The sequence below is a fragment of the Sminthopsis crassicaudata genome, chromosome 4, assembly GCF_048593235.1.
Source record: "Sminthopsis crassicaudata isolate SCR6 chromosome 4, ASM4859323v1, whole genome shotgun sequence".
NCBI lineage: Eukaryota > Metazoa > Chordata > Mammalia > Dasyuromorphia > Dasyuridae > Sminthopsis > Sminthopsis crassicaudata.
Window position 1 is genome coordinate 341,836,183 of NC_133620.1, and position 14,798 is coordinate 341,850,980.

Consider the following 14,798-nt stretch of genomic DNA (forward strand, 5'->3'; position numbering starts at 1 on the left):
CAATATCCTCAAAAGGCTAAGAACATGTCAATTCCAGGAAAAATTCTATTATGAATATCAGACGGCAGACAAGCTGTCTTGGAAGGACCAAGAAAGGGAAGCAAGGATCCCTAGGAGTCAGTGTAAAGTCTAACCACATGGCACACATAGGATACATTTGGATTTCAGTAAGGCATTTGGGTGCCTTAAATGGCATAAAGGATTTGGAATCAGGAGTCAGGAAAGCCTGAGTTCAAATCTGGCCTCAGACACTTTATAGCTGTGTGACCCTGAGCAAATCATTTCCACATTTTCCTCAGTTTCCTCATCTGTAAAATGAGCTAAAGAGGAAATGGCAAATCATTCCCGTATCTTTTCCAAGAAAATCCCAAATTGGAGAGAATGAGACATGACTGAAAAACAACAAAAGGTATTTTTGGCAAAAATCTTTTAGGATAAAAAATTTTTTTGTGGAAAAGATAAGACACATGTTAGCTGAATGATAATATGAATTTGTAGCCAGTTGAATAACTGAACAAAGAGAGTGGTGATTAATGGATTGACGTCAATCTGGAGAAAGCTTTCTAATACTCTGTCTTCAGCCCTGTTATTGTCAACATTTTAGTGAATGAATTAGATGAAGACATAGTTGGGAGGCTTCCAGTAAGGATGAAGAAAGATATAAAAGATTACGGTTTCATCTTGCTCCCCTAAGACTCTCTCCATTGAACATGGAAAAGGGCACCAGATGAAGTAATAGTCAATAAAACCAAAAGGAAATCCTAGTAAATAGACTCTTTGATCCAGTCCAAGATCCAAGAGAAGGCCAGAAACCTGTGGGAACTCTGATCAGGCGTGCTTTTGGGGGCCCCAAAGTGTACGTGATACTTGGGTAAATGAAGCCAGGTATGCACTTAGGAGAAACACAGTAGGTTTACCTACCCCAGGAAGAACTGGGAAGTTGGCCAACTGGCGAGACAGGAAAACTCAGGGAGGATCTGGCTTCAAGGGCCATCTCCTAACTGCTGGAGTTAGAGGCACTTAGGGATTGGATGACATTTGACAACAGAAGCTGAAGGATGTTTTGACAGCTGCTTTTAGAAGTCCCAGAGTTCATCATGGCTATATCCATTTCAAACTCGTGGTAAAGATAAAACTAACATCACAGATTCGTATCTAGGCCAACTAAAACAAGCAAGCTCTACCAACAATAATAATGCAGTAGCTAGCATTTCTATAGCACTTACCTTAAACAATCAGTTATTGGAGAGATCCAGGTTTTTTTTCCTTTTTCCTATTTCAAAGTCCAGTCTTTTAAGACCTTTAACCTTGTCCCAAAACTTACCCCATCTATACCAATATTTCTTAAATTGTAGATCTTAAACCCCATATGGGATCTCACAACTGAATAACTAATTCATCAGATGTTTGATTTATAAGCCTATTTTATATACCCATATATCCAGGACTATGTAAAAATTTCTCAGGTGAAAAGGGGTTTGTAAGTGGAAAAGATTTAAGAAGCCCTGACATAGACCATTTTATTGGCTGTTGCCCCTCCCAACTATAAAAACCTTATAAAGAAAATCTAATTTTGGTGAAATCTAAGCTCACTGTGTTCTTGTCAGACAGGTATGAGTAATCAAGAACATGGTCCCTCATTAGAACAGGCCTGACTCTTATTATAATATTAATTCTCACATTACTTGTTAACCAATCAGAGTTGATTTCTACCCTCAGCAACACTCATTTTTCCAAGGATACATAAGCACTTAGTGGGCTCCATGAGGGGTCTTTGGCATTCGATAGTGCCACTGACTTCTTTTACCTTCTAGCAATAATAAATAAAATGATCAAATACCCAGAAAGAGTCTCTCTTGAACTTTTTAAATATATCACACTAGAGTAGGAGATGGGGGAAGAAAAAAAGGGAAAAATTATAGGAAAACTTTATTACATATTTAAAAGGAATAGTGATATATATACATATATTTATGTATATGTATATATATAATGTACAGTTTCACTTTGATCTTAGAGATTAAAAAGGGGAATTGTCTTTGGAGTTTATTGAAGAGAGAGATTTAGACCTAGATTTTAGGAAGATTATTTTGGCAATTGTGTGAAGAATGAATTAGAGCAAAGCTTCTTAAACTATAGGTTGTGACTATATATGGGATCTATAATTGAATGTGGGGGGGTCATGAAATTATTAGCACTAATGTTTGATTTGTTTTATTTTATATGCTTATAAATCCACTATTTTGGAATTTTCAGAAAATTTTCAGAAATTTTGGGAAAATTTCTTAGGCAAAATGGGGTCCTGAGTAGAAAAAGTTTAAGAAGCTTAAGAGTAGAGAATGTACTTGAAATAGAGTAACCAAATAGGAGGCTACTGAAGGAGTTTAGAGAAGTGATAAAGTCCTGAATTAAAGTGATTACCTTGATAAGTGAGGGCATATATAGAGATATTATGGAGCAAGATAAGATAAAATTTGGCAAATGCTTGGTTATGCAATATGGGAAAAAGTCAATAATCAAAAGATGAGTCCATGGTTGAGCCTGAGTAACAGGAAGGATAATGGTACCCTGGACAGAAACAGGGAAGTTTAAAAGGGAGATTGGTTTTTAGGGGAAGAAAAGTTCTGCTTCAGACCTATTGAGTCTGTGGGGGAAATTTTAAATTTGTAATGTCTGAGTAATGATGCTGTCCTAGAGCTCAGGAAAGAGTTTTGGGCTGTAGGCAGAAGTCATTTTTCACAGGAGCAGCTAGGTGGTGGACAGTGAACTGGCCCTGGAATCAGGAGTTCAAATCCAGCCCTAGACACTTACTAGAAGTGTGATTCCAGGAAAGTCATTTAATTGCAAATGCCTCCTCCTCAAAATCATTTGCATAGAGAAATGAGAGATATGACAACCCAGGCCAAACTCTTGGGGGGTATATTCTACCATTAATAAATATACTATGGATATGAAGATGAAGCAAAGGAGACTGACAAAAGGTCTTATGGAGAGCAAAGTCAAGAAAATGCATAAAGATGAAAGTATCCAAGAGCAGAAAGTGGTCAGCAGAGTCAAATATTGCAAGGAAGTCAAAGAGGATGAATGTTGAGAAAAGATCATATTAGATTTAAAAACTCAGACAGAGAAAAGGCTCATGAAGTTTAAAGTTAGATTGTGAAAACTTTAGACGAGAGTGAAAAGACACCATCAAGAAGATTATGTGATGATCAATTGTGTGGACTTGATTCTTTTCATAATGATATGATTCAAGGCAATTCCAATATTGTGATAGAGCCATCTGTATCCAGAAAGATAACTTAATGGAGATTGAATGTGGATCAAACCATAACATTTTCATCTTTTTTTATTACTGTTGTTTGCTTGATTTTTTTTCTCTTTTATGTTTTTTCCCTTTTGCTTGAACTTTTTTTTTTTTTTGTACAGCATGATGAATATGGACATATATTTAGAAGAACTGAAGAAAAAATCTGGAACACAAGTTTTTGCAAAGGTTAGGGTCTTTTCATGTATTTGGAAAAATAAAATACTATTTAAGAAAAAAAGAAGGGAGAGAGAGTAGAAGTGGAGGCACCTAGTTTGGATATCTTTTCAAAGAGCTTATTTGAGAATGGGAGGAGAGATAGGAAAGCTGTTGGCAAAGAGTAAGGACTAACGATTTTTTTTAAGGATGGAGGAAACTTGGGCATATTTGTAGACAGCAGAGAAGGAAGCAATAGATAAAGAGAATTGATTATTAGAAAGGGGATGATAGGGCCAAAATGCCAGAGAAGACAGGAAGGGGTGATCAAGAACACATATAGAACAGTTAGCCTTGGCAAGGAGAAAGACCACTTTTTCATCAGAGACTGGAATAACAAAGAAGATGAAGTTGGATAATGTGAGATGGTAAGAATGAAGGATTTGATTTGTTTTATTTTATATGCTTATAAATCCACTATTTTGGAATTTTTAAAAATAAAAAAAATTATAAATCAGGCAGTCCTCATGAGAGACATTTTGGGTGGTCTGAGGAGAGAAGAGAAGGTTTGAAACAGTCTCTGTGATAATTGGGGTAGAGAATCACTTAGGGAAGAGAACTGCCTTGTTTCAGTGAGAGTCCAGTTGAGATTTTTGTTATTTAGTCTTTTTAATTGTGTCTTTGTGGTTCCATTTTTTTTATGGAAAAAAAAAACTACCAGAGTGGTTTGCCATTTCCTTCTCCAGGCCATTTTACAAATGAGGCAAATAGAATAAGGTGACTTGCTCAGAGTCATACAGTTCATAAGAGCATGAAGACATATTTGAACTCAGGAAAAGGAATCTTCCTGACTCTGGACCTGGTGCTCTAGCCACCTCACTGCTTGCTCTCCAGTTGAGTTTAGAAAACTTAAATTTACAATGGACTCAAAGAGTCAATTCAGTTTTATAACTCCTTCAACCTCCCTTCAGCTACATATAAGTAACAGCGGAGGGGAGATGGCGAGAATAATCCAGAGTTGGCATTTAACAAGACACAAGTGACAAAGGACAAAGGTGGTAAGGGTTAGGGTTAGATGGTACAGAATGGTAATTCTGTAGAGAGCAGAGAATTGAACTGGTTCACTAAGGGATTCCACTTGGGAAGGGAGAAGACTATAGTCTGAGCAAAGGTAATGGTCTGGGAAAATACCAATGGGTGGAGAAATTGGAGGTCATGGCAAAGAGGAAGGTTTAGAAATATTGGAGGGCAGAGAGACAGATGAAAGGATAAAAGACTAGCAAAGGGATCTTGCAGTTCTTGAAACTCTGGAAGTGTAACACACAGAGGTGATAGCAAGATAAAAGGTAAAGCCATCCTAATGTGTAACAGGAGCAGAGTAAGCTAAGGAACGAGAAGCTAAAATATTTGAGCTAACATCAGTCTGTATACTGAAGTTCCTTAGTATAAGGAGTGGAGAGGGAACCGTGAAACAGACACTGAATTCAACCACTGATTCTGTGATCCTTTATCTAAAGACTACATGAAAATGGCAGGATACATCACAGAAATAGTAATAAAAGCCACTCAACCACGATTCTGCATTCCTTTATCCAAAGACTTCATGAAAAAAGGCAGAATATATCACAGAAACAGTAATAAAAGCCACTCAACCACTGATTCTGCATTCCTTTATCCAAAGGCTTCATGAAAAAAGGCAGAATATATCACAGAAACAGTAATAAAAGCCACTCAACCACTGATTCTGCATTCCTTTATCCAAAGGCTTCATGAAAAAAGGCAGAATATATCACAGAAACAGTAATAATAGCCACTCAACCACTGATTCTGCAATCCTTTATCCAAAGGCTTCATGAAAAAAGGCAGAATATATCACAGAAACAGTAATAAAAGCCACTCAACCACTGATTCTGCAATCCTTTATCCAAAGACTTCATGAAAAATGGCAGAATATATCACAGAAACAGTAATAATAGCCACTCAACCACTGATTCTGCAATCCTTTATCCAAAGGCTTCATGAAAAAAGGCAGAATATATCACAGAAACAGTAATAAAAGCCACTCAACCACTGATTCTGCATTCCTTTATCCAAAGGCTTCATGAAAAAAGGCAGAATATATCACAGAAACAGTAATAAAAGCCACTCAACCACTGATTCTGCAATCCTTTATCCAAAGACTTCATGAAAAATGGCAGAATTAATTACAGAAATAGTAATAGCCGCCACTCAACCACTGATTCTGCAATCCTTTATCCAAAGACTTCATGAAAAATGGCAGAATATATCACAGAAACAGTAATAATAGCCACTCAACCACTGATTCTGCAATCCTTTATCCAAAGGCTTCATGAAAAAAGGCAGAATATATCACAGAAACAGTAATAAAAGCCACTCAACCACTGATTCTGCATTCCTTTATCCAAAGGCTTCATGAAAAAAGGCAGAATATATCACAGAAACAGTAATAAAAGCCACTCAACCACTGATTCTGCAATCCTTTATCCAAAGACTTCATGAAAAATGGCAGAATTAATTACAGAAATAGTAATAGCCGCCACTCAACCACTGATTCTGCAATCCTTTATCCAAAGACTTCACGAAAAATGGCAGAATTAATCACAGAAATAGTAATAATAGCCACTCAACCACTGATTGTGCGATCCTTTATCCAAAGACTTCATGAAAAAAGGCAGAATATATCACAGAAATAGGAATAAATCAACCACTGATTCTGTGGATCTTTTGTCTCTTGACTTATGAAAAATGGCAGAATACTCATCATAGAAACAGAATTAGTAATAATTTAATTTAAATAACCTACCATTTAGAGAGCACTTAAATCTTCATAATACTCGCAACAGCAGCCCTTGTTTTAGAGTGTACAAAGCAAAATTACAAGGAAGTCTGGAAGTCGTGAAGCTCACCCAGTGACAGGACTACCTGCATCAAGAATCCCATTCATGGGGATGTGGGTGAGAGTCCTGCCTTATACCATTTATTCAGCATGGTAACATAGGCGCCAAGAGAATTGTGAGTGATCAATCACAGTGGGTGATGTATACTATGGGGAAAAAAGTCATGAAACTGTGTTGGGAACCTAATTAAGTGCTGAGTGCTGGTGATGGGGGTTATGGAGGAAAGATGAGCAAATATGGGCTCGAACTCAGAGCTAGTGCCAGTGCCAGTGATGGAGGCACTACAGGGTGACAGAGGCCAGAGGCTGAGTCACAGATGTTTTATGGAAAGGCTAATATGCGTTTTTTATCAGCTTTTCTGGGGAAGTCAGAGTGACTAGCCAAGGAGGAGAAGGCCAAAGGAAGAAGGCCTGAACATCTGTTCTGAGTCTGAGAGTAAGCTCTGGACCCAAGGTGATAAGTGAAGCCTTAGCTTATCAGACAAATACAACAAACATCACATTCAAATTTTCTGAACAAACTTCCCCTGCAGAAATTCAGAGAAAGGAAACCCTTGCCCAGCGTGGATGCTACCCTTCGGAAAGCCCATTGGCCGGCCTGTAAGGCACCATTAGCTCTTCCATGGAGTCTCCGAGTCCTCACCTGTGGTTCCTTCAGGTATCTCCACCTGGGCTGCAGTCTGATCTTCATGTTCCTGCTCATCCACTAAGGGTGCTGTCACATCTGGAAGGCACCAAGAGTCAACTTAAAAGAGGTGCCGGGGATGCCAACAGGCTCCCCCTTGCCATGGGCGGCAGGGTAGGAGGGAGACAGAGCAGAGGCGACTAGATCACATGCAAAAACAATGCAAAAAAGCAATAAGCTAGCCAGAGGCCTAAACTCATCAGGAAGGAAGCATGTGGTATTCTGGCCATGCAATGGCAGCAACAGGAAACATACAGCCCATTGGCAATGGAAACCAGGGACAGCCAAGGCTATACATGGGGTCACACATCCACTGAGCAGTCCTGATGAACTTAAAAAAAAGTGTGTTGAAGATGACGCTTTATGACTGTCTTTTCCCTGATGTAGTGTGAGGAATATTTAACCACAGAGAAAGGCACAGTATGAGGAGGCTTACATTTCTCAGCATGGGTTACAAAGGAAAATAACTGACTCTTAAGAGTTAATGCCAACCCTCTTGTGGAGATGGAGCTAATGAATACTCTCCACACTGCTTGCCAATTTGAAATTCATTTCTCTAGGCCCATTCCCCACTCCCCCGCATCTCAAAGACCCTGTGATGTTCACAGCCTTTTTACACAAAGGCAGAGAATTGTCAGCCTTTGAAAGTTTTCCAAGTTTAGATGCCTAGGAATGCCATGTTAATTATCAAGCCTCTCAAATGAAGCTCTGGGCTTCCAAAGGGTGATCTTGTTTCCCTATACCCTTGCTGCTGGAGAAGGAAAAGGCAAACCACTCCAGGAGCTTTTCCAAGAAACCCCAATGGGGTCACAAAGAGTCATGACTGAAATGTCCTTGCTAACCTTGGGTCCGGATCAGAACTCTCAGAGTATCTCTGAGGATAAAGGACCATCTTCCACTTCTCAGAATTCCATAAGATGAAGAAAACTCTTGGGCTTCTGGGTATGAGCTGGTTTAATTTTTTTTTAAACTGGCATTTTGGATGTGACATTAACCTGATGCTGAAGGCTTGCAGAAGGCAGGAAGCTGAGATCCAAGATGAGCCTTAAGGAACAATGAACAATGAGCAACCATCACTGCTGATATTCTCAGGAGAGCCAATCAATTTTAGTAATGTCTTGAGAAAAAACAGGAAGTGTCTTATATTTGTCCTGAGACATCTTGGGGTACTAAGTTTCAAAGTGTCACCCTGATAAGACTGAGCTCCTTGAGGGCAAGGAGGATGAGAGATGGTTTAATTTGCAGGCAGTTCAAGTGGTATGAAGGCTGGAACTGGGAAAGACCCGAGTTCCAATCCTCTCATAAACACTGACTAGCTATTTGATCCTCAGCAAGTCACAACCTTTTAGCTTCAGTTTCCTCACCTGTAAAGTGGGAGTAATAGTTGCTGTGAGGGTCAAATGAGATTGCTTGTGCATTGCATTTTGCCTTAGAAGTTTTTGCTTTAACCATTAGCCTAGACTTTAGCTCAAAAAGAGGAACTATGATATAAGTGGGAAGTAAGCTGGGCTTTAAGTCAGGAGACCAAGTTCAAATTCTGGCTCTGACACTTGCTAACTATGTGGTCATCAGAAAATGATTTTACCCCCTCTCAGTTTCTTTATCTCTAAAATGGGAACAATAATTCATATACTATGTACTTCATGGAGTCATTGTGAGAAAAGCATTTTGTAAAGCTCAAAGAGCTAAAGCATGGAATATGTATTATATTTCCTTTATGTTCATATTTCAGTTATGATATTTGGTATCCACCTAAAGATGAGGCAACTAGGTGGCCCAGGAGATAGAGTACTAGGCCTGGAGTGTCAAGACGATCTGAGTTCAAATCTGCCCTCAGACATTTACTAGCTGTGTGATCCTTGGCAAGTCACAACACTGGAGAAGAAAATGGCAAACCACTCCAGTATCTTTGTCAAGAAACCCTCATGGTCAGTATTGGTGTGTGATGGTCCAAGGGGTCATGAAGAATTGGACACAACTGACTGAATGAAGAACAAAAGGATTTACCAAAGGGTTTGAAGTTTAATCAATATATGAACAGAGATTCCCTTCTAGAATATCCTTGATGAGTATTTCCCAATTCATTGTTCTCTGGTGTTGAGAACACAGTAGATGTTCAATAAATGCTTTCCCAATAAATCCCAAGAGAATCTTGGAGAGGTACTGAAGTTCCTCCATTGGACAATGGGAAGGGAGTCAAGGTAGCCAGCTTTCCCCTCAGATGAGATACATTTTGAGATATGTTTTTTTCTGGCTAAGTTTTCAAGGAGTGAAGGGAATATTGGAGCAGCCGTTTATGGCTGGTCTAAACCATCCCAGAGAGAAAAGAATATGATTAACATGGGCAAAGCTGATCTGAGAATCTAACAACACATATGATGCTTTACGGGACCAAAAAGTCCTTAGTCTAAAAAGCTAGCGGACAAGGCCACGACTGGGCACAGAGCCCAAGATGCGGCAGACCCAGATCTGATGGTAAAACAATGTGGAAAAGAAAAAAAAGGGTGGGTCCAACTTTACATAAAGAAACACTTCCAAAGAGCTCTGCATCCAAAGCAAAGAGACTGCAGCCATTGTAATGAGTAGCAAGTGAATGGAAGAGAGACTCCTCCTATCTCAGGGCCCATCCCTTGAAAGCTAAAAAAGCATCCCTCTGTTCCAGGAGTACAGGGAACATTTGGTCATTTGGTCAAAGAAAGATGAAATGGATTGGTTGTAAGCATTGCAAAATAAAGGCAGGGAGCATGGCCAGGCACTGGATGAAGGGAGCAAGGAAAGAAGCAAGTCCCCACCTTCTGTAGTTGGAGTGCTCTTAGCAGAAGTTGTAGAGACCTGTTCATCCGATCCATCATCAGCTGGGATGTGTGGAGAATATCCTGTAACATACACGAGGAAGCCTTCAGAACGACTGCCGCTCTTCCTGCCTAAGCCACGAGAACCTTCTGTGGGTTGTGGTGGAGATTTTAGAATCTGACAATTACCCCACATCTCAAACAGATGAGATGCTGAAATACAATACAAGCCTGAAAAAGAAATGTCCAGCTATGATGCTGCAGAACTCACCTGTAAATGCTGCAGCCCTATATCAGCATGTTTGAGAAAAGGAAGGGATACTGAGGGCTAGGGAGGGCAGCCAGAGCAATCAGAAGATTCGGGAGATGTATCGTACTGGGCTTCTGTTCTCACTTCCTATTCCAAAGCTAAATGTTCAAGTAAAAATTTATGCCTTGGTTAATGGTCCAAATCCACTTATTTATTGAACTTGGCTCTCTACATTTAAAGTAAAATTGGGTACAAAAATATGTCTTCATTTTGCTAATAGTCCAAGCTTCTCATTTTATAGATGAGAAACCTGAAGATGGTAATTAGTGAGCAGTTAGCCTAGGTGGACAAAGTCTTAAGAGGATTTGGAGGCCTTAACGTAGTGTATGAGTGCTTCTCAAACTTTTCCCTTTATTTTAAACAAAACTTTGGAAAATGCTTTTGTAATAAAATTTTTAAAATTTATTTTTAATGACCATTAACAAATAATGTAAAATTCACTTAAAAAAAACCCTAAAATAAACTTAAGGGGATTCCACATTTCTTTGAAGCACAGCTTGAGAAATATGAGGCTATGTAAATGTCAGCTATCATTATTATTATTGTTGTTGCTGTTGCTATTGTTGTCATTATTATTTTTGGAAATTGTTTAGGTGATGATCTTCTTGGAATTTCCTTATAGGAAGTTTTCTTACAATAATGAAATTAGAGATCTAATAAAAATGATTATCATCTTCTTGTTGTTTTTTAAATGGAGTTCAGATAGAAAGTCTGGGAACAATCCTGCTAGAAATTTATATTTGATGTTTTGTAAGTCTACTGTACAGATTGATCAATTAACTGCTTTTTGTTAACTGAACAATAGTACTGGAATTTAGACTTGTTTTTTGTATGCTTACTAAAAGCATTCTGGGGTCTACTTTAGCAGCAGAAAAGAATACGGGCAGGAGAGGTACTATATCCTGTCCTCATATGGCTTTGACTTCTAGTAGGTCTCTATGGGGCAGCAAGATAAAGGGGAGTGTTGGGCCTGCATTCAGGAAGACAGTAACTAGCTAAGTGACCTTGGAAAGTTACTTACTCTACCTTGGAAAGTCACTGTCTACCTCAATTTCCTCATCAATAAAATAATTTGGAGAAGGAATCCCAAACCATTCCAGTATCCATATCCCAAAAGGTGTCACAGAGTCACACACAACCAAGCATCATTAAATTCTCTATACTTTATTCCTTGCAGTTTGGAACGAATGGAGGCATCTATATTGCAATGATATTGCATTAAAAGGAGTTACCTAAATTCTAAATAAAACAGAAGTTCTTACTTTAATAAAACAGTAGCTTTAAGAATAGCAGGCTAAACACAAACTTAACACCCAAATTTGCAAATAACCACAGAGCATCTGCTTTATATTTTAGTTCATTTAATTAATGGAAGGTTGATAAGAAGAAGAAAGGAGAATAGTTGGTTCCTTTTCCTGAAAGGTGACAGCCACTCTTATTCAGAGTGTATTTCTTAAACATATTAAGTTTATATTTAGCCTTCTGTTTTCGCTAAGCCTGAATTCTCCATACTTTCTTTCAATGGAGGATCATTAAGTGAGAAAAATGTTTTGGAATACTTGTAAAAGAATGCTAAGTGAACATAATCTGTTAGCATTCTCACCCCTACTTTCAGGGACCTTTTAAAGGCAAGTAATGTATATATATATAATTTTTTTCCCTTAGGGAGTGCATTCAATGGCTTGTTAAGGTTCTTTTTCTAATATGGAACTACTTAAATATTTAAAACAAGTTATGTCAGGTTCACTGAAGACATGAAATTACCCACTTGAATGTTTCATCTCCCCACCACTGTAAATCAGCATCAACAGCTTCATCTAGGTAGCAGTGGATTCCCCAAGCACCCCAGTGCCAAGCTAATCAAGGTTGTAAAAAGAAAACATTTAATTGAATGAATGCTCACTGCACAGATAACGCTGCACTAGAACTGTGTGAACAAACAAAGTAATTTTAAGACATGAATCTCTGTTCTTAAGAATTTTCCCATCTGATGGGGAGAGACAAGAAATACATAGACACACTGAGACAACCAAAACATTAGCACTAGTGTATATTATTCACATCTGTGGGAACTTATCTCTATATAATACATACATGTGCAGATCTGATTGCCCATGGGAGTTCTGGGGATCAGGTGCTGAGGTATCTGCATGGAAAGGCAGAAAGCACCTGATCCTGAAAGGATGAGAAGAGGAGGAAACAGGATAAAGAGTAGGAAGAAGCATGGCAATGAATCTAGAGGGTAAGGAGTGCAGCAGATGAAATTTTATATATGAAGACAGGGATTATGGAGAGGAGACCCAAATAAGGTACTCCAGTGGGTGTGCTCTGTATGTGTGTGTGTGTGTGTATGAACTGAATATAACTTTAGGCTTGAGTGATACTTAAAGTTAAGCAATTAATCTCTCATAGTTTGCTTATTTATTAACATATAGACTCCTTAATTTATTTGGAAGAAAAAATTCACATACAAGTGCTCAAGGAATAATAAGAAGCTACCATGATTGCTAACCCCTGATCTCGACCAATTTCCTTATTTAAAAATGGGGAAACTGAGGTCCTTAGAGGGAAAATAGCTTTCTAAGGTTACCTGGTAATACAAAGATACTTGATAATATCATCCTGTCTCATTAATGCAGTTATGTTCTTTATATACCTATTGGTCAGCCCTGAAGCTGATGCCTCAGATTAGTCACTAGACATTTCAGACTGGAGGTCCCTCATTGTCAGTTTTGAAGTAAATACAATAAAGGGTGAAGTGTTCTCTTCATCCTCCTTTCTTCTCTGGCTCCAAATTGTTCATCCACTGGGTAACTCATCATGTTATGGGTATTCTGAGAAAGGGCAATAAAACTATTCTCTGAATTCACTTCTGGCCTTTCCTTCACGTAGAATCAGTTTTGCTTTTTTCAGACACGTTCTCTACTTGCTCCTTTCACTGAAACCCTGCATGAGTGGTTCTCAAACTTTTTGGTCTAAGGACCTCTTGACATTCTTAAAAATTAATGAAACTCTCCAAACAGCTTTTGTTTATACAGGTTATATGCAGAAGTATGCAAAAAGCGGCTCAAAATAGCTCAATCAATTTCTAAATCTACACATCAGAAATAGTAAACACTACAAATCAGGGCTTGACTTGTTTTGTGAACTGTCTAAACTTAGGAAAGTGATGGAAAAAATAGCACATTAAACTTAAAGTGTGTCAAAATTATGCAGATTAAACTTAAAGTGTGGCAAAATCCCCTCTCTCCCTCAACTACATAGTAAACATTTACCAACATACTCTCAATAACTATAGAACTGATTATATTAGAAATTACAACTAATAAATTTTAAAATGCTTATTCATTTAAAATAATAATAAACCCACACTACAAATCAGCACAAATAACATTTTAATGAAATTATTTTCCAAAACAAAAAAATTAGTGAAAAGAGGGACATTGTTTTACATATTTTTGAAAATCTTTTTTAATGTTTGACTTTATAGACAAAAGGTAGATTTTCTCATATCTACTTAGGCATTCAATCTATTGTAATATAAGTTGTTTTGATTGCATATGAAGAAAATCTGTCCTCATAAAGATATGTCTTTGGAAAAAGCAGGAATATTTCAATAGGCAAATGTTTTAGTATTTTGAAAATAGTTTTGACCTTAAAGACCCCTTAAAAAGGGTTTTGGAACCCCACTATCCTAGATCATGGTTTCCTCCTCATCATTTAAGACTTCTGTAACCTGTACAAGTAAAATCAATGTAGTCAAGATTAGAAGGAAAGCAGAAAACTGGGGAAAACAATTTATAGGCAATTTTTTCATTGATAAGGGTTTTCATATCTCAAATATATTGAGAAGTTTGTCAAATTTATAAGAATATGAATCATTTCCCAATTGATAAATGGTCAAAGGATATGAACAAGTATTTTTTTGGATGATGAAATCAAAGCTATAGTCATATAAGATAATGCTTCAAATCAATATTGGTTAGGGAAATGTAAATTAAAACAACTTTGAGATGTTATCTAATATCAATCAGCTTGGCAAAAATGAGAGAAGAGAAAAATGGCAAATCTTGGAGAGAATGTGGAAAAATTGGGATTCTAATACACTGTTGGTAGAACTGTGAACTAATCTAGCCATTTTATAGAGTAATCTGGAATTATGCTCAAAGAGTTTTAAAACTGTGTATATTTTTTGATCTAGCAATATAACCATCAGATCTGTTTCCTAAAATGATTAGGGAAAAAGTGAAAGAATCTACATGTTCTAAAATATTTATAGTAGCCCTCTTTGTGGTTAGTAAAGAACTGGAAATTGAGGGAATGTTCATCAACTAGGAAATGTCTAAACAAGGTGTGGTATATAATTGTATTAGACATTTCTGTGCTATTAGAAATAATGAGCTGGTTCATTTTAGAAAAACATGGAAAGACGCATAAATAATGAAAAATGAAGTGATCAGAATCAAAAGAATATTATATACAGTAGTAGCAGTATTGTGTTACATAGTAATTATATAGAATATAAAAGTATATTCCATATATATAAATAGAATAATATAGTATTGTTCAATGAATAATTTTTAAATGATCAAGCTATTTATAAGTATTATAAATATTTAGATAAACTACAAAGG

The 14,798-nt window shown here is 37.4% G+C and overlaps 1 protein-coding gene across 18 annotated transcripts in view; it reads right to left on the reverse strand.

Moving 5' to 3' along the window:
• Nucleotides 1–14,798, reverse strand: part of MAPT (microtubule associated protein tau) — a 153,088-nt gene that overhangs the window by 67,801 nt on the left and 70,489 nt on the right. For 10 of the 18 annotated variants that reach the window (XR_012481159.1, XM_074260982.1, XM_074260980.1 and 7 more), the window contains exons 3-4: nucleotides 9,855–9,938; nucleotides 7,021–7,101 (exon numbers count right to left, since the gene is read on the reverse strand). The exons of 4 other annotated variants lie outside the window; for them this stretch is intronic. Coding sequence is in view for 13 of the 14 variants with exons in the window: in XM_074260982.1 (XP_074117083.1) it covers nucleotides 7,021–7,101; nucleotides 9,855–9,938 (165 nt within the window). In the remaining variant the exon portion in view is untranslated. The remainder of the gene's footprint in view (nucleotides 1–7,020; nucleotides 7,102–9,854; nucleotides 9,939–14,798) is intronic. 4 more of the 18 variants (XM_074260991.1, XM_074260981.1, XM_074260977.1 and 1 more) reach the window with 1 other exon arrangement.